Source organism: Panicum virgatum, chromosome 1K (genome assembly GCF_016808335.1).
Source record: "Panicum virgatum strain AP13 chromosome 1K, P.virgatum_v5, whole genome shotgun sequence".
NCBI lineage: Eukaryota > Viridiplantae > Streptophyta > Magnoliopsida > Poales > Poaceae > Panicum > Panicum virgatum.
The window spans coordinates 43283868-43308638 of NC_053136.1; the positions used below are offsets into that span (position 1 = coordinate 43283868).

General features: G+C 47.6%; 1 protein-coding gene and 2 long non-coding RNA genes across 3 annotated transcripts; 1 reads left to right on the plus strand and 2 right to left on the minus strand.

Moving 5' to 3' along the window:
• Positions 1 to 8912: 8912 nt before the first annotated feature.
• Positions 8913 to 11027, minus strand: LOC120710237 (ethylene-responsive transcription factor ERF054-like). Its single transcript, XM_039995888.1, has one exon. The coding sequence runs from the start codon at positions 10906 to 10908 to the stop codon at positions 9526 to 9528; it is 1383 nt and encodes a 460-aa protein (XP_039851822.1). The 5' UTR covers positions 10909 to 11027; the 3' UTR covers positions 8913 to 9525.
• Positions 11028 to 14577: 3550 nt separating this feature from the next.
• LOC120657281 lies at positions 14578 to 15742 on the plus strand. Its single transcript, XR_005668118.1, has 3 exons — positions 14578 to 14662; positions 14775 to 14913; positions 15544 to 15742. It is a non-coding gene; the product is annotated as an uncharacterized LOC120657281 (long non-coding RNA).
• A 7187-nt stretch (positions 15743 to 22929) lies between these two features.
• On the minus strand, positions 22930 to 24278 carry LOC120710248. Its single transcript, XR_005689837.1, has 2 exons — positions 23453 to 24278; positions 22930 to 23310 (listed from the first exon to the last, which is right to left on the minus strand). It is a non-coding gene; the product is annotated as an uncharacterized LOC120710248 (long non-coding RNA).
• Between the last annotated feature and the right edge of the window lie 493 nt (positions 24279 to 24771).

Below are 24771 nucleotides of genomic sequence, written 5' to 3' on the forward strand. Positions count from 1 at the left end.
TTTTCAATTGAAACACTAAAAACTTTGAATATGAAAGTTGTTCAAAATGTCGAAATATACAACTTTTGTTTCAGGCATTTTCCCATTTGAGATTTTGTTTGAAAGTTACAAATTCAAATTGAAATGCAAAAGAAATTACCCTATACACATTGTTTTTCGAATTTTTCTTCCAAATTTTGTGTGCTAACTTGAAAAACTTTGAACATAAAGGTTGTTTGTCATATAAAACTTTACATCTTTGGTTTTAGGCAAAAGTTTATTTAAGCAATGGTTTGAAAATTATTTTTAAAGCATGTTGATAAAGATTTGAATTATTTCATCATTTCATGTGACCACTTTAAAATTTGAATTTGATTTTTCTTGCAAAAATTTTAAACATCACCTAGGGTGTATATCATTGCATTCTATTTGTCATTTCATGGTGAGGGTGAAAAAATACATGAGCACTCTATTCTACACATATCTTGCACCCATACACCTAGATACCCATACATACACATGCATTTGTAAACATACCAGAAATGCATTATTTAATTTAATCTTGACGAGTATGCATGATGTTATGTTTAGTATTTTATGTTTAGTGTTTTAAACACCCGGAGTGTTACAGCCTACCCCCCTTAAAAAGAATCTCGTCCCGAGATTCGGGTGAGTAAAATTAGAGGGGAACGTGCATGTGCCTTGGAGTGAGATTGGGGAAACACAAAAATTTTGGTTTAGGTAACTTCCAGTGTCACACGTGGCTTCGTCTTCGGTATGGTGACTCATGTGGATCTTATATGTACATAATTGAATAGTTGCACTGGCACATGCGTAGCATGGAAAACAACAAGATCAACTCTACTACTACTTGAGGCATTTTTAACCCGAGATCTTATTATGTGGCATAAGCAAGGTTTTCTCAAGACATTCTTGCTCAAAGTTGCTTTTATTTTAATGGAGTTGATATTTATTTTGAGAAAAATAATGTATTATGGAATTGCCAACATGCCAGGAGATCGATGATACAATGCATGGATGCGATGACCGATGCATTTATGAAATTATGCACATGGCGTGTTGCATTGGTTATGATGTGCCGGTCATGATGCATGACTGATGGTGCACGTGTTGGAATGCATGTTAGCAACCGTGGGAGTCATGCAGGTGCTCCTTATTATTTTTATTTTGACCCGAATTAGAACCCAAGTCAACCCATTATGCAGGCTGCGAAAAATAGTATGTCGCGGAGTTGCTATCGCGGACTATGATACCAGCGCGCACCTAGTGACACAAGCGTCTGGCTGTAGCGCATACGAGGCCCTAGGTTCCGTCGCGGCACCATATGTCAGTGACAAACACCACGACAAGATGAAAATATAGCAACCCAATAATGTGCATGGCCAGGAAGGAAAATAGAGCCAGGTGATAATCAGAAGTCCTTCCGAGATGCATATGATGTTAATGGAGACAGAGCCCCAAAAATGCAGGTGATTTGGCAATGGCAATGCCACAACCATGCATGTAATGATCCTTCCTGATATTCTCGTATTTGTATGCACCATTTTTAGTTTTTAGCAGACTTATATGAGCAAGAAGAGCAACTGAGATTTCCTGTAACTCATCCGAGGGAGGCACCTTTACTCATCTTCGAAATACTAACTAAGGAGCTAGGTGGGTTGGATAGGAGAACGTACCCTTCCTTTCTGGTGTACCTTCAGGAAGATCGGTAAGTGTGGTGACTTTGACCCTTCGTTGCATAATAGTCCGTCTCATGTTCTTATTCTTGTTGCTCTGTATAGAATCTTGACCCTGTTTTGGTCGTCTAGGCTGGGAGCAGTCTCGAGCAAAGTGGTTAGGATTCCCACAATTGAAGCAACATTTCATCTTTCTTGAACCACCAGGCGGTTTGTTAACTAAGGATGTACCGGCAGGCACACCTACTGAACCTTTCTTGGGCGTAGTGCACCTGGCAAGGTCCATCGTTTCCCGGACAGGCGAGCGAGTTCTTGCTCTTAGGACGGTGTTGGTGTTAATAGTGTTGCTAGTCCGCCGTCTACCACGTGGAACGAATTTTGTGCATGTAATTTCCCATCCAGCCAAGTCTATGTCACTTGGGCCATGCTTGAGAGTCCGACACGTTAGTTGGTGATCCTTAAGCTTCATCGGAAGTCGTGATGGTGGCATTAGAGAGTCGGAGGCAACATCCTTTGTCTCCGTTATCTCCTCATTGAGCTCTTGATAGCCTACAACCTGAGGTTGGTGGACATTGTGCTCCTCCGGTTGAAAGTGTTGTTGCAGCAGGAATTGACCAATCGCTACCTGTCCCTGGACAAGCTGTCGAAGCAGAACAGTCTGGACATCCATGAATTCAGCCAGGTTGCACGGTGGCAGTGGCGGTGTGGGCTGTTCACTACCACTAGCACTTCCTAAGCCTTCAGGGGTATCGTGTATCCCTGGATCCATCTGCAATGTGCAAATTTTTCCTTAGACGGGGTCGGTCATCTGAAGTAATGATATGGTGTGTGATATGGGGAGATAGGTGAACAGATTATGAACAGTGCACTAAAGTAGCCATAACTCAAGGAGTTGATGTCCAAAATTTCTCAAATTTTAACAACAGGTAGTAGACAAGTTTTGGAGTAAATTTCTCCTCGTGCACTTCTGCATATAAGGTCCTTGATATATCTAATAAGTCGCATCTCTCTAGATACGGTAGAAAAGACAGATTTCTAGATAGACCTCGATCGAGAGAAAAGAATCGTGCTGAGATGCAAACCTTAATATTCCCAACTAATCCACATCCATTTCTATTGGCTTTTTGTTTATGATCAGGATGCATGCAGGTCCTATTCGTCCTCACAAGGAAAACAATTGCCAAATAGCTTTGGACTTACGGGGTTAGCACCGGTGGCATGACACAATTTTACGTCTCTCCCTATATATATATTTCTAGCCGAGTTCTAACCGTTCTTAACTTACGTAATCGTGGTTAGTTTACCTGCAGAAAATTGATAGATATATATTCATTGAACCTTTCATGCCAGCACACATGAAAGCGTCCCCATACATTACCGCTCACTATAGAAGCGGCATCCATGCGTCCAACACTGCATGGACAGCGCTCATACGCTACTGAGGTGACGTATTCACGTTTTCTTTTACCCCCAATATAATCAACCGATGGTCGGTATATTGGCAGCAGCTCAAGTAGGCCACTGCTTGAGCGCAGCGTTCGGTTCGCATCACCGACGGGAAGGTCAAACTCTCTCAGTTGACTGAGTAGACTTTACTCCCAATATAGCCAACTAATAGATGGTATATTGGCAGCACCTCAAGTAAGCCACTGCTTGAGGGCAGCGTTCGGCTCGCATCACCGACGGGAAGGTCAGACTCCCTCAGCTGACTGAGGATCCTTACCGTCTTACCTTAGCGTAGGTGCATCGTTACATAAGGTAAGTACTGAATTTAAAGTACAGAAAGAAACGTGCTGGAAGTCAGTCATAAATAAACCATAAGTTAGATAGCCACCTAGTAACTCCCATAATTTTCCCTAGGGCTTTACGTACTATGCACGATCCTTAGCGAAACAACGTATTTTCCGAATGCGATTGTGTGGCTAAGTTTTAAGGAAAAACTTTTGAAATCTTGTCGTACTCTCGGGTGTGCGCTTTGTTCGGCTCTGATACCAGCTGTGGCAGCCCCGCCCGAATTAATCCGGCTCAAGTGCGCTAACCATCACCCTAAAGATAATCCCGACTAACACGCACTTCAAACGGAGTAATCCGGCAGTGCTGTCGGGTAAAGTCCCGATAAAACCACCTGAGCGTCGATCGAACCCAAAGCTTACATGCAACCCACACGAAGGTGAGTCCCGAGAGTACAACAGTTCACAGATACATTACATTACAGAGTCTTAATTATTACAAACCAAGTTCGAAATCTCCGAAAGGTACTTGAAATTCAAATTGAAAGTAGTTCAGAGTTTAACTGCAGCGGAAATAAAGCAAGATCTAAACGATGATACACGATGTCATGATGAAGCCCGTACATGACATCACTCGGCACTGCCATCGTTAGCCGGTAGTCGTATCCCATTCCACCGACCAACCAGGGGTAAAGGTACACGGCCAAGACAAGCTAGCTACTTGATCTTCAAACGTAACACCTGAAAACAAAGTTGAGCCACAAGCAAGGCTGAGTATACTAATACTCGGCAAGGCTTACCCGACTAAGGGTATACTTAGCCCATTACCTAGACATGCAAGGCTTTTGGCTGGAGGAGTTTGTTTCGCCGAAAAGTGACTAAGAGTGAATCCTTAATTTCAAAATTTAGCTTCAAAATTCTAGTTCAATTAACCATTCTAAGTGAGCATCTATCCAATAGCATACATGGTGGGAAACAATTATCTTTCATCATCCAAACAACCATATTCATCATCATCATCATCTTTCACTTCTTACTCTATGTGGCAAAAGGGTTAAGCAGTCCCAATATCCGTGAGAGGCGGACGATTCGAATCGAGTTTGTTAACCTGGCCAGGCAGACCTAAACACACGCATGGGAACAGAGTCACCCACGCAACAGTTCCCTTCAATTCCCGATTCACGGAACAGGCCCACCATCCTCAAGTACAGCAGCACGACGACTCTGTACTCGCCATTAGCTAGATGTGAACAAGTTCAAGACGGTGGGGAGTATGTTCCGGCCTCGGTTCAATCCAGTACTTAAGCTTACCGATTACCATATTCTCGGCATGTGGTTAGTACGTTCAAAAGCTTAACCACCACTACCACACACTGCGGCCTTATCCATTTTTCACTAAACAGACGGGGTACCTCAAGTACCACAACCCCGCCCGTGAGCCTTATAGTTGCAGTATGTAGTGGACATTAAATTCCTATAATTCTCGCGAGTGACAGGAAATCACTCGACTTCTACCGAACCATTAGCCTAGCCAACTAGCGACCTAAACCATCTAGTGTTCAAGCATAGGTACCTAGGATCATGCAACTAAGGTTTCAATCAACTCCTGTAAACGTAAATGCACAAGTATATAGAAATATAAGTAGTTGCATAAATCTACAGTAGATAGGACATGCTCCGGGGCTTGCCTTGCTAAGCACAGTTAGCCTTAGGCTCTTCCGAACTTTGGTTCGGGTCTTCGGCGGCTTCAGTTAGATTAGCTTGGGCTTCATGCTGCTCACTCTCGGACTCCAGCACCAGCTCGTACGTATCGTCGGCGAGAGTAGTCGAATCTACACGAGATGCATATGCATGAGTTTACGTGATAATCTCAATTCATGATTTAATTCACTATAAAGTTGCAAACCAACATAACTCCAGTTAAGTTGGAGATTATGTTCTCTTTATTGGGCAATCGTTTATAGAGTACTATCTAACATGATTTTATTCATAAAAGGACTAGGAGTTTGTTGTCTTTCGTTTACTTGACATGAAGAAATAGTATTTTTCTTAATTAACACTATACTAACCTGTAACGCCATAACTCGGGTTACATATACTTTCTGGTACTGAAATTTTTATGCAAGGTACAAATCTGAGTAACATGCCTACTGTGAAATTTTTAGCTAATTCCATTGAGCATATTAATTATTAAAAAGACATTAAATAGCTACTACTAGGAGCAAGATTCATTTATACAGAACAAACCACACAAGTAAAGATGCTATAATTTTTACTGAGGCTTCCTACTCTTACGTGGCGTCTACTGTTAATTTTTCAGATTTTATGGAGCAGTAAATAGAGCATGAAAAATAGAGAAACATATAGCTGTATGGATCAAAACTAATTTCCATAGGCTGTCACACTAATTTATAGAGGCTCAAACTTTACCAGAAGGATTTAGTACTCTAATATAAGCTCTAGTAAAAATATGAGATTTTTCTAATGAAGGAAACTAGGTTTTTTTTTATTTACAAAATTTATTCATGAATAAATAAAAAGGACTAGTTATACATTACTAAAAATTCCCAAAATTTTTATGTAGCATATAGAAACTAAATTAAGTCTTCTGTATAAATTTCAGCTAAGGAAAACTAAAATAGAACCCTGCGTATTTAATTCTATTTAACATAGGCATAAACCAAGATCTAATGAAACATATATCTAGAGTTGTCAAAATGTCATCAAATTTTTACAGTAAGCTACTCATCTAGGTTATAGTACACTGTCCAAAAACTAGCCTTAGTTCATGACTACAACAGAAGATACATTTATGTGCTATTTAATCTAATCTTTATTCTAGATTAAAATAGAAGCATAATATGAACATATGACTGTAACAAAAATTGTAGGTTTTGATCTAAGGATTCCAAAACATTTTAGTTTACATTTTTCTGATTTTTCTACGATTTTATATGGAATTTACAAGTTGGCTGTTTTTAAAAACAAAAGAAAAAGGAAACGAACTCTTGCATTTAGGCCCCTGGAAGTTTGTTTCTTCTCACTAGAGGTCCCTGGCGGAGGGAACGGAACAGGGGAGGGTCGGGCGGCCGTTTTCCGGCGAGGTTCGGCCCCGGCGGCGAGGGGAAAGTTGGGGAGGAGCTAGAGGAGACCGAGCTCTACCCGTTTGTGGGCTCAAACGAGGTTGGGGATGGCCGGAGGGGTGCTCCCCGCGGGAGCAGTGGGCGGCGGCGATGGCAGGCCGCGGCGGCGGCGCTCCGGCGAGGGGAAACGGCAGTGGGGTGGTCTGGGAGCTTCACCAAGCCATGGAGAAGCAAGCTAGGGGGCTTGCTCGGGTGGAGGAGGGCCCAAAGGGAGAGCTCCGCGGTGGCTCAGGTGATGGCGGCGGCCATGGTGATGGCGGAGGTGTGCCTAGACGCAGGGTAGGCTGGGGCTTGGTTCTTGGGCAAGAGAAGCGAAGAGTGAGGGGTGAGGGAGCTTCGGCTCGAAGAAAAGGGGAGGAGAGAGCTGCAGAGGGGAGCTCACGGCGAGGTTGGGCACGGCGGCGTGGCAATGGCGGCGGCTGTGGCTCGCGGGTGCGCGAGCAGAAGCTCGCCTCGGCTTTTATGGGCGAGCAGGAGGAGGAGAGGGGCTGGGCACGTCGGTCTTGGGGCAGGACGGGCAGCTCGGGCAGGGCGGGCAGCAGCCGCGGCGCTTGGCCGGACGCGGCTGTCGCCGAGCGTGGCGTGCGCGGTGCAGCGGGAAGTCCGCGAGGGCGGCGTGCGCGCTCGATTGGGGGTGATGGCGCGGCGCAGCGTGCCCAGTGCTCGAGTGGGGGGGGATGGAGCTCAGCAGGGCAGCAGCAGCGCGGCAGCGGAGCAGCAGCGGCGGGCGGCAGCACAGCTGCCCTGCTCTGCTCTCGAGTGCCCGGAGTGAAAGAAGAGAGAGAGGGAGAGAGAAGAGAGAGAAGTAAGAGAGTTGACTTTAAATTTTCACAAAATTTTCAATTGAAACACTAAAAACTTTGAATATGAAAGTTGTTCAAAATGTCGAAATATACAACTTTTGTTTCAGGCATTTTCCCATTTGAGATTTTGTTTGAAAGTTACAAATTCAAATTGAAATGCAAAAGAAATTACCCTATACACATTGTTTTTCGAATTTTTCTTCCAAATTTTGTGTGCTAACTTGAAAAACTTTGAACATAAAGGTTGTTTGTCATATAAAACTTTACATCTTTGGTTTTAGGCAAAAGTTTATTTAAGCAATGGTTTGAAAATTATTTTTAAAGCATGTTGATAAAGATTTGAATTATTTCATCATTTCATGTGACCACTTTAAAATTTGAATTTGATTTTTCTTGCAAAAATTTTAAACATCACCTAGGGTGTATATCATTGCATTCTATTTGTCATTTCATGGTGAGGGTGAAAAAATACATGAGCACTCTATTCTACACATATCTTGCACCCATACACCTAGATACCCATACATACACATGCATTTGTAAACATACCAGAAATGCATTATTTAATTTAATCTTGACGAGTATGCATGATGTTATGTTTAGTATTTTATGTTTAGTGTTTTAAACACCCGGAGTGTTACAGTGGTGTCGCTGTAAGGCCGTGGGCTGGGGAGTTAGCGGGCCGCTACCGGGCCGGCCTGCTAACTCCGTGCCGGGCCGTGCCAGCCCACGGGCTGGGGTGACGGCCCAAGCCCGGGCACGGGGAGCGGGCCGGGCCAGCCCGGGCACGATTTGGACCGGGCCGGGTCGTGCTTGGACCGGGCCAAATTAGCCGTGCTTCGGGCGGGCTAACGGGCTGCGGGCTGCATGGACATCTATAGCGGAGCAAGAGCAAGGTAGAGACTAGAGAGTTGTGGCCTTATGGGTGCAGTCACATCCAAGAAAAAGAAATCATAATCTCTTATCACTTCTAGAAACCATGCTAACTTTGTTATCATTCATACATATACCATGGAGGGCTGCACTTTTTTTTCCTCAGGCTCCGCCCATGTGGCCAGTGACAATGGGCAACGGGTGCCTGCCCTTTCTTTCTCGCACGGTCGCACCTGCTTTCACTCTCTTCCATTCGTATCAGGTATACTCATTTCCTACTGATTCTGAATCCAATCTCAGGCTTGCATTACGATCTCTCAAAAGACTTGCCGATAAAAGGGCCCCCAAGCTGCAAATTGCTGCTTAAATTCATTCCAACAATACCAACCTTTCAGTTGCGGCTTCCGTGAGACGCGGCTTCCGTGAGACGGCTACCTCTGCATCAGTTCGAAACATCATCGTCAAGCTAATTCCATTATACCCAGCCATCGCTTCAGTTCAAGTCGGAAACGGCGCGGCGGTGCTCCATAGGAAATACATGCCATAATCGGAGTTATGGACACAAGAACCCCCATTTCATACGCTCTGAATCTCAAGTTTCCTGATGCAACTTATTGTTACACATTGCTCCAGCAGACAGCTGCTCATGTGTTCAGTTAAAACTGGTAGACATGATGCGTTTGGTGATAGGGAGAAAAGAGCACTTCAACTATTCTTAAGCAACTGCAAATTCATCAAACATGAAACTGACACTACATAAAAGTACTTTGGCTGATGACTTACATATTCCAAATCATGACACACAAACACTGATCCTCGTACAAGTACTAGTACTAAGTACTATGCAGTACGTGCAGAAAACATAGACATCAACTAGAGAGCAGAGGAGAGCATAAAACTCGTCTCCCCCTTCCATGTCTTTAGGAATCCCCAGAGACAGAAACACTACTTCATGCAGCTATGCAACTACAAATCCTGCAGCAAGCTAGAAATACCTAAATAAAGATCATGTGCGAATCATGAATGGTCATGGAAATATCAACAAGGGTGGCGATTGAAATAGAGGCCACCCTTGTCCCGGCCTCAAAAATGCAGCCAGGATTCCTTGTGGTGTTTCAGGGGAGGAAAGTGGTCAGAGAGAAAGGTCCAGGTAAAAATGGTGGTCCTTCAGATGCTCCTGCTTTGTGAAATGGTGATGGTGATCGTGCTGCGCGATGCCACAAGCTGTCTCTTAAAACCTGCAGCCTGTGCGCATCCCGCGTCCTGGTTACTTGCTGTGTGTGAGGATCGGGTGCGATGCTCAGTCCTTCCACATGTAGGCTGGACTGCGTGGTGGAGGAGGAGAAATGGAGGCAGCAGAGGCGTGTGCCATGGCAGTCCCTACCGCCGGTGTAGCCGGGGCATCCGTTGCGCTGGACTCGTAGTCCATGCTGGTCGCCTCGCCGGCGAAGCAAGACTGGAGGAAGAGGCCGTGGGCGTTGTCCATGTCGTAGTCCCAGACGGAGCTGCCCGGGCCCCAGGCGCTGAACCACGCCTCCTCGGCCGGACCCCACACGCCGCCGGACGTCGCCGGCGGCTGCAACATGGCCGCGTTGGCGTCACCGCCCTGATGATCGGCGGCCGGTTGGAGCTGAGGATTCGGTTCGGGCTCCGAGTTGTTGGCCTGCTCTGTTTCGGGGAGCAGAGGCTTGGCTTCACAGTTGGACGTCTGATGCTTCTGAGCTTGATTGGTGTTGGTCTCGTCCGGCGTCGGCGGGGCGGAGGACGAGGAGGACGAGCACGACGCCGCCGCGCTGGCGCTGGTGCGCCCGCTCCCGCCGACGCGGCCCTTGCCGAGGAAGAGGTCGGGGAAGTTGAGCTTGGCGTTCTCGCCGCGGAGCTTGAAGGCCTCGCGGTCGTACGCCATGGCGGCGTCCTCGGCGGTGTCGAAGGTGCCGAGCCACAGGCGCGTGCGGTTCCGCGGGAGGCGGATCTCCGCCACCCACTTCCCCCAGTGGCGCTGCCGCACGCCGCGGTAGAGCTTGGGCGGCCCCGCGGAGCGCAGCAGCTGCTGGTACAGCGCCGGCGGCACGGCCCCGCCGCGGAACCCGCGCGGGCTCAGGTTCAGCGCCTCGCTCCAGTAGCGCAGCAGCATTTGCTGCTGCGCCTCCGGCGCCACGAGCTGCGGCGGGAACAGAGGGCTCGCCGCCGCCCCGAACGGCGGCGGCTGCTGATGCTGATGCTGCTGGCTGCCGCCGAAGGAAATCATCTGCTGGTGCTGCAAAGGCTGCTGTTGCTGCGGCGGGGGCGGGGGCTGCTGGTGCACGCTGGAGTACTGCAACAGCGGCATGAGCCTCGGTGCCGCCGCCGCCGCCGGAGCCAGTTCGTACGCGAACGGAAATACGTGTCGCGTCGACGGCAACGGCGTGGCCGGCGGCGACACGGGGTGGGAAAGAGAGGACGAGTCGGAGGACGCGGGAGCCGGCGAGGAGAGCGTGGACAGGGAGCGGTGGAGGCGGCGGTCGGGGCTGCGGATCTTCTTCAGGGGCCGGAGCAATGCGGCCGCCGGCGCGTCTTCTAAAACTGGCGCCAGCTGCCTCCCCGCGGCGGCGGCGGCGGGGCCGCCGGAGGTCACGGCCTTCCCCTTCCATCCCCTCCCGCGCCCGAGCCCGCGGCCTCCACCGCCCCTGTCCGCCGGCTCCATCCCAACGCGGCGAGCTGCGAGCAAAGCGCGGGAGGTTCTGCCAGTGCCAAGGAAGCGGGGCGGGCGACCGGTGTGCGCGGCGCGGCGCGGGCCAATGGGGCGCGCGGTTCTGATTCGGAGGGGGGGGGGGGCGTCCCCGTGCGAGGCGCGCGCTTATAAAGGTCGGGGGGCGCGGCGCGCGCCAAAAAGGCAGGCCGATTTTTTGCTGCTCGCCGGGGCGTTCCACGGGGAGGGGGAGATCAGGCAGGGGAGGGAGGGAAAAAAAGGAGTGGGGCGACGTCGCTGTGTGGCCGGAACGGGATCGTGGTCGGTGGTCCGGGGCCCCACGCGCATTGACCCCGCCTCGCCGCGATGCGTGCGCGGGCGGAGAGGCGCCGCCGCACGGATCGCCAGGCGTGCGCTGGGCCGGGGACGAGCAGTAGCTTCCGGCTGCTGTCGCTCGCGCCGCGGCTAACATGGGTTGGACGGAGACGGACGGCACCGATCGAGAAAGAACCCGTGGAATCACACCGCGCGCGCTCCCCGTTCGTCCTCCGGATGTCGCCCCCGGTTTTGTTCTTGCTCGCTCTCAGCAAGCGCATGCTCCGCCTTGCGATTGACTCTTGTGGACGCGCAATAATTTGACGGTACGTCGTACGACCGGATCCAACCGATCGATAATTGGGCCCCGTTTAGTTCCCAAAATTTTTCCTACAGTACCCGTCACATCAAATCTTTCAACACATGCATGAAGTATTAAATGTAGTTGAAAAAATAACTAATTATACAGTCTAACTGATTACCACGAGATGAATCTAACGATGTTAATTAATCTATAATTAGACATTAATTACCAAATAAAAACGAAACGTGCTACAGTGTCGTACCCTAAACTTTTTCGCGATCTAAACGCGGCCTTGGGCACATGTTGTGTGACCGATGAGAAGCGAGCAGATGTGTAGTTCGCACACTCACGTCGCGACGGATTGTTGCGTTAGTTTTTTTTAAGGGCAGTTTTAAGGGCAGATTGTTGCATTTCTTTTGGTGTGTGTGGGTGGGGGGGGGGGGGGTCTGTGTGGGTTTTATCTGGAAGCTGCATGCCGAAAGGGGAGTGGACCGGCAGCTCGATCGGCTTATCAACTGGATTGTTTACGGAAAGCTGTGGCTCTAATTGGCATTCAGAAGGCTGAACCTGCTTGTAGACCTCCTGTCCAGCCCTGCTTATAGTATTTGATCGATCGATCGGCCATACGTGACGCCCCTTGATCCATTCGTTCCTTCTCCTTCCTACCATCGAGTTCGTGTGGGTGCTTGTCATGTGTAAGCCCATGCGTAATCCTTGGATTCGAACTGATAAAAAATAGAAGAAACAATGAGCGTCGTTACATACATCCCTCTGTTTATTCCTCCAAAAGCTAATGGCGCGTAGCTTTTAATTAACTCTACTGCAGTGCGTACTCCTGCTAAGGAAGCAAGGATGATGGATAACTATGAGCTGCACTGATAATTACGGCTTGCCAGACAAACAGTTAGCTGACCATTTCCTCGTCTCCTTGCGGATCCTAACATGAGGCCGAGGTGCATCCCTTGAGCCGTCCAACAACTCGCGCAGAATAATGCGCTGGACCGAGTTGGACCACTCATCCGCTCCGATTAGTTTTTTTTTGGCTCGGCACGGTCTGCTGCATCCCTTTAGCGAAAGTGCCGGTACTGTTTCTTATTCCATCGCCTCGAACCAAAAATCCTAGGTTGCCCGTGCCGTCCTTGGCTGGACAGCTACCCTTCGCTTAGAATTCTCGAGGATACGAAGAACACGGCACTGCTGTTCTAATCTCCTGGCCGTCGAATAAACATCATCTCGGCTTGCGCGCGTCATCCGGCACCTAAACTACTGTTGAGGAGCTACCTAGAGCAATGGTGACGCTACATGAACATCCATCGTTCCTTGGTTAATTTTCCGGGTGGCCGAGACACGCTACTACATGATCGAGCTTGATGGCTATTGGCGGGGCCGGATGATGCAGGTGCGGCCGGGGGCGCAACGCCAAGAAATCGGAATCCCAGCAGATCAGCAACGCCACCGCGAGCCCGCAACCTTACGCACGCGCACAGCGTACCTTCGCGAGATCTCTATATACTTTTTATATATACACTGAAAAGGACCCCCAAAAAAATGTGCCAAACTGCACAAATCTAATAATAAGTGCCGGTACTATATGGGTGAGGTATTTCCAACATATTTCGTTTCTGAGGTGAAAAATATACAGCCAAAAGTATCATCGTACAGTTACCGAAATTGAAAACTGTGTCGGATGCACCATAATACTCTTCTCTCTTTCTCTCCTCTTTCGTGAAACTCCCGTCCTCTCATACATGATTTTGTCACGTCAACAAATTTTGCTAACGTTTATATTTAATGCTAATACACTTCTATAGCACTCCGTTTGAGATCGGCCTAAGACTTCCATTTAACTGAAATATTTTTGTGCAAGAGGCTAACACAAAATGCCGAGCTCGATAAAACTGGGTCCTCCACCGTTAACGATGTTTCCCGTAAATGCGACACGAACAGCTGGGCATGCACTGCTCCACCACCGCCTTTGCGGCCTATCATCAATGCGCCGCGGCAGGCGGCCCGCCTGGTGAGTGGCCACAAAAATATCCGGGAAGAGGCCCTTGGTCGTCCGTCCCGGCACGCCCCCGACCACGCGCGCATCTCACTTTCGGCACGCACGATCCGCGAACCGGCACCGCGCGCCATGCATTTATTTATTCTTCTAGCCCCCAAGTCCACGCCAGCAGGCCCGCCACCGCCGCCCGGCGACCACCACGTGACGGAGGACCGCCGCCCAGCCCCACCCACCACCGAACCCCTCCAAAACTCCCCCCCGATCGCGACGAGCCTGGCTGTGGCAGCGGCTGTGGCCGGGTGGAGTCGCGTGTGACTGCCGCGCGGGACGGCGTCCTCCGGCCCCGGGTCTCAGTTGGTTCTCGGCCACGTGGCGTGGGCCGGCCGGGCTGACTTCCGCGATCCCGCCCACGGGCGCGCGCGACGCACCTGCGCGCTAATCTCTTAATACGATTCGCGCACCAAAAGCTATGCAACGAGCGTGGCCACGTCATCAACAAAAATCTCGGCCGTCGATCCGGCGAACAACGGCCGGCGGCTGGCCAAGCCGCCCCCACCGACCCACCCTCGCCCCCGCCCCCGGCCGGCTCCTCACGCGCCTCGCCGGCCGCCCCCGCTCCTGCTGCGCCCCGCCCCGCTCCGGCGGCGGCATGGGCGAGGTCTACCCCCAGCAGCGCGGCCCGCACGGCTCCACCTCGCAAGCCGTCGCGTCGCCGCAACCTCCGCCTGCGGCTCCACCCTCGGTCTCCGCCCTTCGCCTCCATCCTCCGATGCAGCTCCTTGCGGGCAACGCGGCCAAGGCACGCGCGAGGCCCAGCCCCGGCGTCACGGCCCCAGCGCGGGCTCTTTGCGGGTGCCCGCATCCACGAGAGCGGCTCGTGCGCCGCCTTCATCCTCCTGCTCCGCGCGGTGAGCTGCACCCCGATGTGGCGCGTCCCCGGGTTTGGCGCGGCCGGCCTGCAGATTCGGTGGCGGCGCCCCGCCGCGAGGTCCTCGCGGAGACGACCTACAGCGGCAGCCACCGCTGTGCTGCTCCCTGTCGCCCGCGAGGAGGCCAGACGAGGCACTCCATATAACTTTTTCCCCATCGCAGAGAGCCGCCGTCGCAGACTCTTGGCTGGGATCCGGCCACCACAGATTGTCCAGGTAATTTCTTTCTCTTAAATTTTGATTTCCTTTTTCATCCATGATTTACTATAGATATTCCCTTCAAATTCATCATTCAATATCTCGCTGCTGCCCTTCGATTCCTCCTCAGTCTCTCCACCGGCTGGAGGTCGCTGCTGCCCTCCGCTTGGTCCCCAACCTGGTCGTCGCCTCCCTGCTGGAGTAAACAAACACCACAGCGGCTCCCACGCGCCTGGCGAGCGTCTCATGGGCATGGTGCAAGACTGCAAGTATACCGCACTCCATCCCCTACCTTCCACCGTTTTTTCTCCCGGTGCTTACCGACGTCACATTCGATCGGGCACGCCCGCGATGCATGGCCAAAATAAGAGGAGGCACAACAACTAAGCATAATGTCGGCCTAACAACCGCGAGCCTCCTGCTCCTCCCTCTTGCATTGTCCACGGCACCTCCATCTTATCATGCACGGCAGCCATTCATGCCTGTGATGGCCTAGGGAACGAACAACATATATGTGCATGTTATATGTTTGACGAATTGTCCATATCATCAGCACTTAGTTTACTCTGTAGAAGTTACTATTCAGTTAATGTATAATTTCTCAACCTGATATGCAAAGATTCATTGGAAATACAGTGCTACGGCCTCATCGTTACTGTGTACCTTTGATTCATCTGATTTTTTTTCACTGGAAACCAATCACCAATCGGCCTTCCAGCTTGTAAGGGAATTACAATACGTCGCATATTTGTTCCCTTTTGGTCAAGTATCTTATAACTACTATTTTGCTATCCAGTTGTTTTGTTAACCCTAAAATATATACTAATACCTATGTGTTGGTTTACTCACACAAATAATTATACTGTGTATCCTGATTCAAATTTGCATTGTACTTTCAGGAAACCAGAAGAACAGCCGAGCCCAAGTTGAAAAGAATAGCGAACAACAGGTATGTAATGTAAAGAAGTTTATGCTTGATGCATCATATTACAATAACTGATATTAACATTGATATATCATAAATCATAGGAAATCATATTGGGTGTATTGTGTTCTACCTTCAATTTATAGAATGACAACTACACATATTTCCTTTTATCAATTTGCTGTGACATACTTTGATTTCAAATGGTATTCAATATGCATTTCTGACCGAGTACAGCGAAGAACGGAACCAAATGGTAAACCTAGAAATAGAAATTCCATGCTCAGAGAGTAATCAAAGTAGATCATCAATGTTTTTGTGCACACACATTTGTGGTGATATCAACGATGAAAGAGAATTGATGGCATTAGAAATCCAAATGCTGCAGACGATCTATGGTGTCAGGGTAATAGACTTCAACTCACATAAAACCCAAGTCGTCCAATTAAAGTTTTACCTGCAGCCTACGACTTTTACTCACAAAATCCAAAAATTACCTTTTTCGCTGTGCCACTTACACCGTTCAAGAGTATGGTGATGTCTCATTAATCATTCAAAATTATAGAAATGAGATATATAGTTACCTTATGCGTACATCCAATTTTAGAAAAGAGGGTGATGACAAACAATTGGCTTTGTCAGTTTGCGGCATACTTTGAGAAGTGTTGCTTTGTAGCTGCTCCCCGACAAGCTTGATAATGATATGACGCGCAATGAGTTACTCAAGTCCTTTACCAATATTCTCCGTCTCACTAACTACTTTTCTCACAAGGATCCTGGAGCAGTAGGATTTCATATTCATCGTATTGAATTCATATAGTAACAACCAATGTTATAGACTTCTAGTGAAAATTACACGTTTCAGTTTGTTCCGAGAGTGGTAAAATCTAAACTACTAGCTACAATAAAGTGATGATGCAGGAAAGCGCACTCCTAGATCTTCATTTCTACATTTGGCTATGATCATCATCTAATGATCCCTCACTCAAAACCAACAGAAATCACAAGCTGTTCAAAGGCAACAGATACAACTACAATCACAATTGGCCCGTCACAGGCCTTGCGCGGCAATGCCGCGCGCCTTTTCTAGTCATATCGATCCCCCGCCGTGCCAATCGGCATCGGCACGCGAGTGTTTCAGACCCCAGGAGGAGGAGCACGCATGCAGTTCAGAGGCTTGCTGCACCGGTGGCGAGCTGGCTGGTGTTCATGGGGCACCATCCGGTGACAAAGGGCAGGAACTGGGAGTGCCTCATCTAGACCTGGGCATGGGCTGCCCGACCCGACGGACCCGACCCAACCCGCCCGAAAATAGCCCGACCCGACCCGAAGAGTTTGATGGGCGGGCTCGGGTCAAAATTTTTGACCCGGTATGACTGACGGGCCGGGCACGGGCTAAAAATTTTGATCCGAAACCCGAAAAAACCCGAAGGAACCCGACATTTTACATAGACCCGGCCCGACCCGACCCGAACCCGACCCGACCCGACTGGCTGTCGGGTCGGGTGCGGGCTCAATTTTACGGCCCGGCCACCGGGTCGGGTCGGGCACGGGCCGCTAGAAAAAACACCGGATTTTTTTTGGCCCGACCCGAACCCGACCCGGCCCGGAGGATGCCCAGGTCTAGCCTCATCACGTCCATGATTGACGGCTACTGGCTAGCTGCTTAGCACCTGTTCGGCTAGGATAAAAAACGCTGGGCTTGGAGCCCAGCCGTTCGGCTCCCCAGCACCAGCGAAACGTGGGTGACGCGTCCAGCCCAGCTAGCCCAGCGTTTTTTATCCCAGCCGAACAGAGGCTTAGTGCGCGAACTATCCGGGTTCCAGAAAGTTCCGTGCCGATGGCCGAAAGGGACGCGGATAATCTCGTCGCTCGGCGTTTCCGTTCATTCCCTACACTACTCTGGTCAAAAGTTACAGAATTCGGATCCCGGGCGCGTGTTGGTGCGTCCCGTGTAAAGCAAAATGCAATGGATGCGCCATTAAAATTTTGTTGAGCTGGGCCAAGTCATCATCAGTCACACCGGTGCAAAGTCGATCACTCGACTCGAAAAATCAAGACCAGTTTTATTTTGAAAGAAGTCAAACTTTTACAGGTTTTGGCTAACACTCAATGATCGATTAATAATATGCTTCATGTAAAAAAAAACTAATACAGCTAGATTCATATCTTAAATCCATTCCGCACGGTATTGGTTTCAAAGCTGCTAGTGAGGGACTGTAATGCTATTTCGATAGTTGCGTTCTTAGGGCCCTCGGAGTGCTTCGGCTCCCGGCGGAAGGTGTGGAGCTGGTTTTTTTAGCTCCACATGCCCATCTTCTCGCAAGTAAAATTGTTCCCGCAACTCTTACATCTCTGGGCGGCGCCGCTTCACCTCCCAGAACGTAAAAGCTGCCCGGCGAAGCTGCTGCCGGAGCCGCACGAAAACGGACCCTTATTACAAGGTTGCTCTGTGCAGCTATATGGATATCTAAGGTATCAATCAGCATATATTATTTTTTTATTTGGCGAAGAGCATACATAAACTAAGATCACACAGAGCCAGACACGATAGAAAAAATAAAACAAGGAATGCTTCGCTTACCCTCAAACCTAACTCCGGCAGACCTATCAGACCTTTCCAAGACACGGGCAAACACACCAATAATCAGAACGAGTAGTTGGGGAAACTTACTCTCTCCATCACGGCAAATTAATAAACATAGTTTACTCGGCGCATCCTGATCGAACAATCCAGATTACGCAACGCATAATCATGCACATGCCAGTAGTAGCGATAAGTCAGACTCGCACGATTTACAATACCACCACTACAAGCACGCAATGATTATGCGCTAAGTGTGCCGCGTTCCATTGTTTAGCACCTTAATCCGCCATCACGGCACACAACGAGCCTTATCTGCAAGTACTAGCTTACTAGGTGCCTGCAGGTGAGCTCGTTTGTTTATTTTTCAGCTGAGCTCACTGACAGGGAAGAGATCAGCTCGAGAACTGTTAGGATATTTTTTTCGGACTCGATCAGAGCTCAGAACCAAGCGCGCATCTATCAGGAGAGGAAGGGTCGCTGGCGCGTTCCGGCGCTGGACCGAACGGATTAGCATCGGAGCGCTTTGTTTAATGCGGGGGTGCTCTGATCTGACAAAGCCATCGCGTTCGAGTTTGCGTTTTTAGTTGTTATGCAAGTCAACCCTGGTTCTTCGATCTCTCCTTTTTATCCCCCTCTATAATAATATAAGGAGCTTAGTGCTTGGGGTGGCAGAGATGGCGTCAGCTATGTTTGTATGGACTTGCTCGACTTCTTTCTCAAGCAAAACCAAATTACAACCTTGCAAAACAGCTGCTCGCATGTCATCATGCCCGCTCGTAGATCACTACACGGGGCTGCTGAAGTTCAGGGTACTTTCGAGACAAGTCTCCCTGAATCAATTGGCAAAAAAAAATACTCGTTAGTCTGACAGGAAACTTGTAGAAAGATAACATCAATTAACTGTGAGTGTTGCACGTCGTCCCAACTCGTGCGTGTGTTTTCTCTCTCGAGGATACCAATTCTTAGAACCTCGTTTAATTTTTAAATTGCTCTCACATCAAATATTTGAACGTCAATTCGAATGTTTAGATGCAAACTTAATATAAAGGGAACATATACCTCTCCGTGCAAACTATGAAAACTTCAATCTAGACCATCAGATCAACATCCAAAGAGAGGGGCGTGGAGAGGTGGGAGGAGGGATTTGCAAAAGTGTGATTATCCAAAATTATCCAATCTCCCATACCCCTTGGATGTTGATCCAATGACTCAGATTGAAGTTTTCATAGTTTGCACGGAGAGATTGGTTTGCACCTGATACGTTGCCTAATATAAAACTAATTACATAAATTGCAATTAGGGCTCTAGACGAATATATTAAATATAGTTAATGGGCGATTAGTTAATGGTTACTGTAGTAATTAGTGGTCAAATTATGAACTAATTAGACTTACTAGATTCATCTCGTGATTAAATCACGATTTATGAAATTAGTTTTGTAATAAGTCTATGTTTAGTACTCTAATTAATGTGTAAACATGCGATGTGACGGGACATATGACTTAAACTGAAAAAATCAAAGAAAGCTTTAGTCAAACATAAAACTTGTAGAATGATAACATCCCACGATCGCTTACTGGAACCCGCGGCGTCGCAATATATATTTTTTTCTTTTAGAGGATGATCGGCATTGCGATCGCAACTGCAATTTCAGTTTCTACAGAACTGTTCGTGAAAGGTCAACTAATCCGGTATTCGGGGAGCACTGTCGCTACTCTGCCAGAGGCCCCAGCTCTCAAAGAACGTAGATAGACAGCGAGTTGGAACAAATCCTTGGAGCCCGTTTAGTTTCAAAAAAAATTTCACTCGCTACAGTACTTGTAATGTTTGACCATTAATTTAGATTATTAAATGTGAATAACTCGCAAAACCTATTCCACAACTCCGGATAAAATCGTGAGACGAATCTAATGAACCTAATTATGCAATGATTAGACAATATTGTGCTACAGTAACCAACCTCTAATGACGGATTAATTAGGTTTAATAGATTCGTCTTGCGATTTCCCGTCCATCCATATAATTAGTTTTATAATTAAATCACGTTTAGTCCTAATCTTCGATTGAAAAGTGCTACAGTAACTTTCCCAAAAAAATTGGGAACTAAACGCGCCCTTGGGCTCTGTTCGTTTGGCTGGTGCTGGAGACTGCTGCTGGAGTGGTGTGAGAGGAAAACACTGTTAGCTAACTGGTGCTGGAGGCTGCTGCTGAAACAGTGTGAGAAAAAAATACTGCTGCCTGGCTGGAAACCGCCGATCGAAACAGCGACGGTAGACGAGCGACGGAGCGAGTACGTGAGACACTGAAACGAGACACGCTAGTTTACGGTCAACCGTACGGGAGGCTCCCGTACGGTCGATTTTCCGACAGTTTTTTTTTCGTTTTTAGAAAAAAATTTGTCGTTTTCTGAGAAAAATAAATTCAGACATTTTTTATGAGTCAAAAAAATTTTCGAATGAAATTTTGGTGGGTAGAAAAAATTTCAAGAAACAAATTGGTGAGATAAAAAAAATTTACGAGAATAATTTTGACAGAGAAAAATTTATCAAATGGAAGAAACAAAAAAAAGTATCATCCAAAAAAAATTTGTATGCAAAAAAAAAACTGGATCTGAGCAGGTGTCGGCGTGGTCCCGATCTAGCGAGGCGCAGCAGCATGTGCGCCCTCTCCTTAAACATCCAAGGGCAGGTGCCCTCGATCACCAATTCACCACGAGTCACTCCCCCACCGTAACGCCGTACCGTTGGTGGCACCGGGGATGCATAAGCGCCGGCCTCCGTGGAAGGGGGGAGGCGGGAGGCTGCAGCCCGCAGGGACGGGCGTGGGCCGTCCGCGAGCCGGCGCGGGGCGGGGGCCGGCCGCCGGACGCACTCCGTGGCACTGGGCGGTGGTGGCCTAGCCTGGAGTCGACGCGGATGGGAACGGGGACCAGCAGCCAGGCGGCGGTGAGGGCCGGGGGCGAGGATTGGGGGCACCGTCGAGGTGGGTGGCCGAGTGGGCGCTCGGTCCTCCGGGGTAGTCGGGGGCGGCAGGTAGGAATCGGGGATGGGGATGGGAGCGGGCGAGTGGCTCCGAGCGGTTTGGATCCGGAGAAGAAAAGAGAAGGGGAAGAGGATAAGGCGGAAAGGAAACGGATGGACAGAGCAGGTCGGGGAGAAGAGGTGATAAAAACACGTGGTGTGGGGTCCACCACGTTGGTTGGTCGACCGGGACTTGAGCTAGCTGCGGTCAACCGTAGACTCAGTATTGCGCACTGAAACGCCAATGTCACGCAGTCGTTAGCTGGTCGTCAGACCCAGATCCAAGCGTGCTGACTGGGCCGAAAATATCTGCCAGCGAGTCCCCGGGAACGGACAAGAGATGGCCGGCAACGGCAACTCGGCACACGCTTTTTACAAATCGCTCCGATTTTCGAACCGTACAGTGTTGGATGGCACCTGACCTAACCACACTGGCGACATTTGAAATTTTGAATGGTTCGGTGTTAGGAGGAGGTGGTGGGTTGATGCGGCCGGCGGAGCCGAAAAGAACATCGGAGGGGAGATATTTTACCCAACACAGCTTTTCCTCAGGTTCAGTTGGAGCAGCCCCTTGCAATTTTTGTATTATTCGATCGTGCTGCGCATCGTCATGTTTAATCAAACTGATTAGAATGGCTCGGTGATCGTCTTTGATTATCTCGGAGTGTCGCGGGCATTTTGCACGCCGGAATATATAATAACAGCCTGCCTTTAGCTTTTCTCCGTAAGAACGTAAGCACAGCTGAGGAATGTATATAATAACATGGTCTTTTGAACCAAGTATCCAATTTTAAATCTGCTTGCACATTTGTATTTATTAGAATTATTGCAAAAAAAATGAGATCCAATATGTCATTTTCAATTTTTTTATTTTAATGTTTCAACATTTAAGAATGTCGGATGAACATTATTAATACGATATTTCAACATATTTTTAGAAAATGCTATTTTTTTATAAAAATGTTGAATTTGGTTTTTTAAATTGTTGAACCAGTTTGATGAAAATGTTGAATACCATATTACAAAGATTCTTGTAGAAAAATAAAATGAAATGTGAAAGAAGAATGCAACGCTCAGTTGCTCACGGGTAGGTGCAACCTCCGCGTTGCCTGCGCACGAGTACGTCCTGTATGCTTGTCTCTGTGTTTTTGTCCGGCTATCGACGTGGGCTGGCGCTATGGGGTACATGGGCCGCAGTGGGCCGTGTGATAAGCCGATAAGTGGCTTATTGATCTTCCTTTGGGTGAACTAGTAGGGTGCGTGCGGCACACACATGTTAGAAGAGCAATATTGTTAAAAAATAACTACACTAAATTTTAGCTACAACAAACATTTTTAAGAAACTATATATATTTAAAATAATATTCAAAATATTAAAATGTACTTTCTGAAATTATTGAATTGGTATATAACCAAAGTCTAAAATGTGACCATATGTCCACACAACTTAATTTGGCGCAACAAAAATATTCAAACCCATGACTGCCCACAACACGAAAGCTCCATGCCTGCATTAGATTTCATCATCCAAGCTTGACTTCGGCAGCAGTTCTATACTGAGAAGAGCATAACCTCAGTACCTCACCATATACCTTAAAAGGAGTGGGAAAAAACAAACCCAAAGAAACGTAAGGTGGATGTACCTACACTACAAAAGAGCAAACAAAGCATGTGCCTCGATTTTGTGGGTCCTATAAAGCTCTATTCCTTGCCTATATGGCTGCATCTGAATTAAATAAGCACACATACATGATAGAAAATCTTAAGAGTCAAAATCATTTCGCCTATATTTCTCTTGCCACGGGACCATAAATACTTCCATGAGATGTTTAGTCTTATCCAAAGGTCATCATCCATGTGTTTTGCTCACTCCAAAACTTATAAAATGCTAAGAAAGACAAAATATACAAAAGACATGGACGTAACTGCCTACATGATTTGCGGCACAAACATTAATGCCCAGAGATCTAGCATCCAGAAGAACTACATGATTCAACAGGATTTGAGTTGCTTGATTGCATAGACGTACATGAGAGCAACACTTCTGAAAGTAGGTTAGATGCAGCACCACTTGATCATCTTGCAACCCACGTAAGTGCCTACTCTAATAGACCCATAATCAGTCCCACCAACACTGCATAACTCAAAGGACAGCAAAATTAGCTCCATCTTCCTCAATAACTTTGCCGATACCTTTCTTATGAGTTCAAAAATTTTATAGCTACAAACGTAAAAGGATGAAATAAACAGCTATTTCCAAATAGGATGCAATGTACCTCAGGATGCCGCCTCTTCCTTCCTTTTCAATTCCTAGGTCAATGGAGATAAATGTAAAGGAGTCAGAACAACATTTGGAGAAAGAATTATGTACAAAGTTCACAAAAAGATGCTACATGGATTCAAAGTTTCAAACACATGAGCCACGGAGGAAAGCCGAAACAGAAATTTTCCTGCTTTGACTCAAAATTCTCTGATATGTCAATAAAAAATTAACCAAAAAAAACCAACACACAATACATATAAAGCAACATGTCTCTCTCAAATGAAATCTTTGAGTACTGTAGGGAGAATGAGTGCTTCAGTCATCAATACAATTATACAAATCATATATAGAGCAAAACAAATCTCTCAAATGAAATATTTGAGTACTGTCTGGATAGGAATGCTTTGGCAATATAAGTATAATTTATAGTTCGATTTATTGATTGGATACAAAACACAGTGTTTAATAAAGCAGTGCATCAAGTAGCAGATACCTGGTGGTTTGATACTGTTGTTAGTAACTGCACTCTCGGCATTTTTCTAATGGCAGGCTTCCCTCCTCTTACTATTAAGCTCTGTTTTTTTTTTCTGCTAACAAGCTTGCATATATACAGTGGTAACACCTATAACCAGCAAGACTAACCAAACAATTATAAAAATAATTCCAGACAAAATAGTACCAAGGTTGTTCTCCTGGATATTAGATCCTTCACGATTTGGTCACTTACAACGGTTGCAAGTGTTTGAGATGTCTCCAAGTGGGTGATGACCATCCATTGCAGGGGACATACTATGTAATAAAAACATACCGATGCAATGATCTGCACGTCAGGTGGCGTGGCTGACCTGATTGCCGAGACGGCAGCAATCAGTGGTGATGCGATCAGCAGAAGATCGGGACCCCAGACTGCACGTCGTAAAATCCAGTGTTGTGTGTGCTTTTAATATATACTTGGCCTTGGATCCCCTAGTTTGACGCGGTCATAGTCTGTTTAATGCAATTTGGCTGTCTTGCACATTAATAGAGCATTCATTGACCAGTAAAAAGGGCGTCATGCGCATGTCAATGTGCGATGTTCCTGTCAGCAACTCCAAAGTTATATTAGAAATGTGCGGATGGAGTATAAAGTGGAATATATGTAAGTAAAAAGCTATGTTTGAGTCGTGTGGATCGTAGCAGGGAAAAAATATTTTGGTGCATGCAATTGTGTATTCTAGGCTGCCTTGTCAGTATCCCGGTGGAGTATAAAGTATAGGATGTGGAAGTAAAAAGTAGTATTTCATCGGTGATGGTGCTGGGGATGTTGAATAATATTCGACGCTCCCGGCGGTG

Bases quoted from the DNA above. Each gene is read 5' to 3' on its own strand.
- LOC120710237 (XM_039995888.1), bottom strand. From the start codon at position 10,908: ATGGAGCCGGCGGACAGGGGCGGTGGAGGCCGCGGGCTCGGGCGCGGG.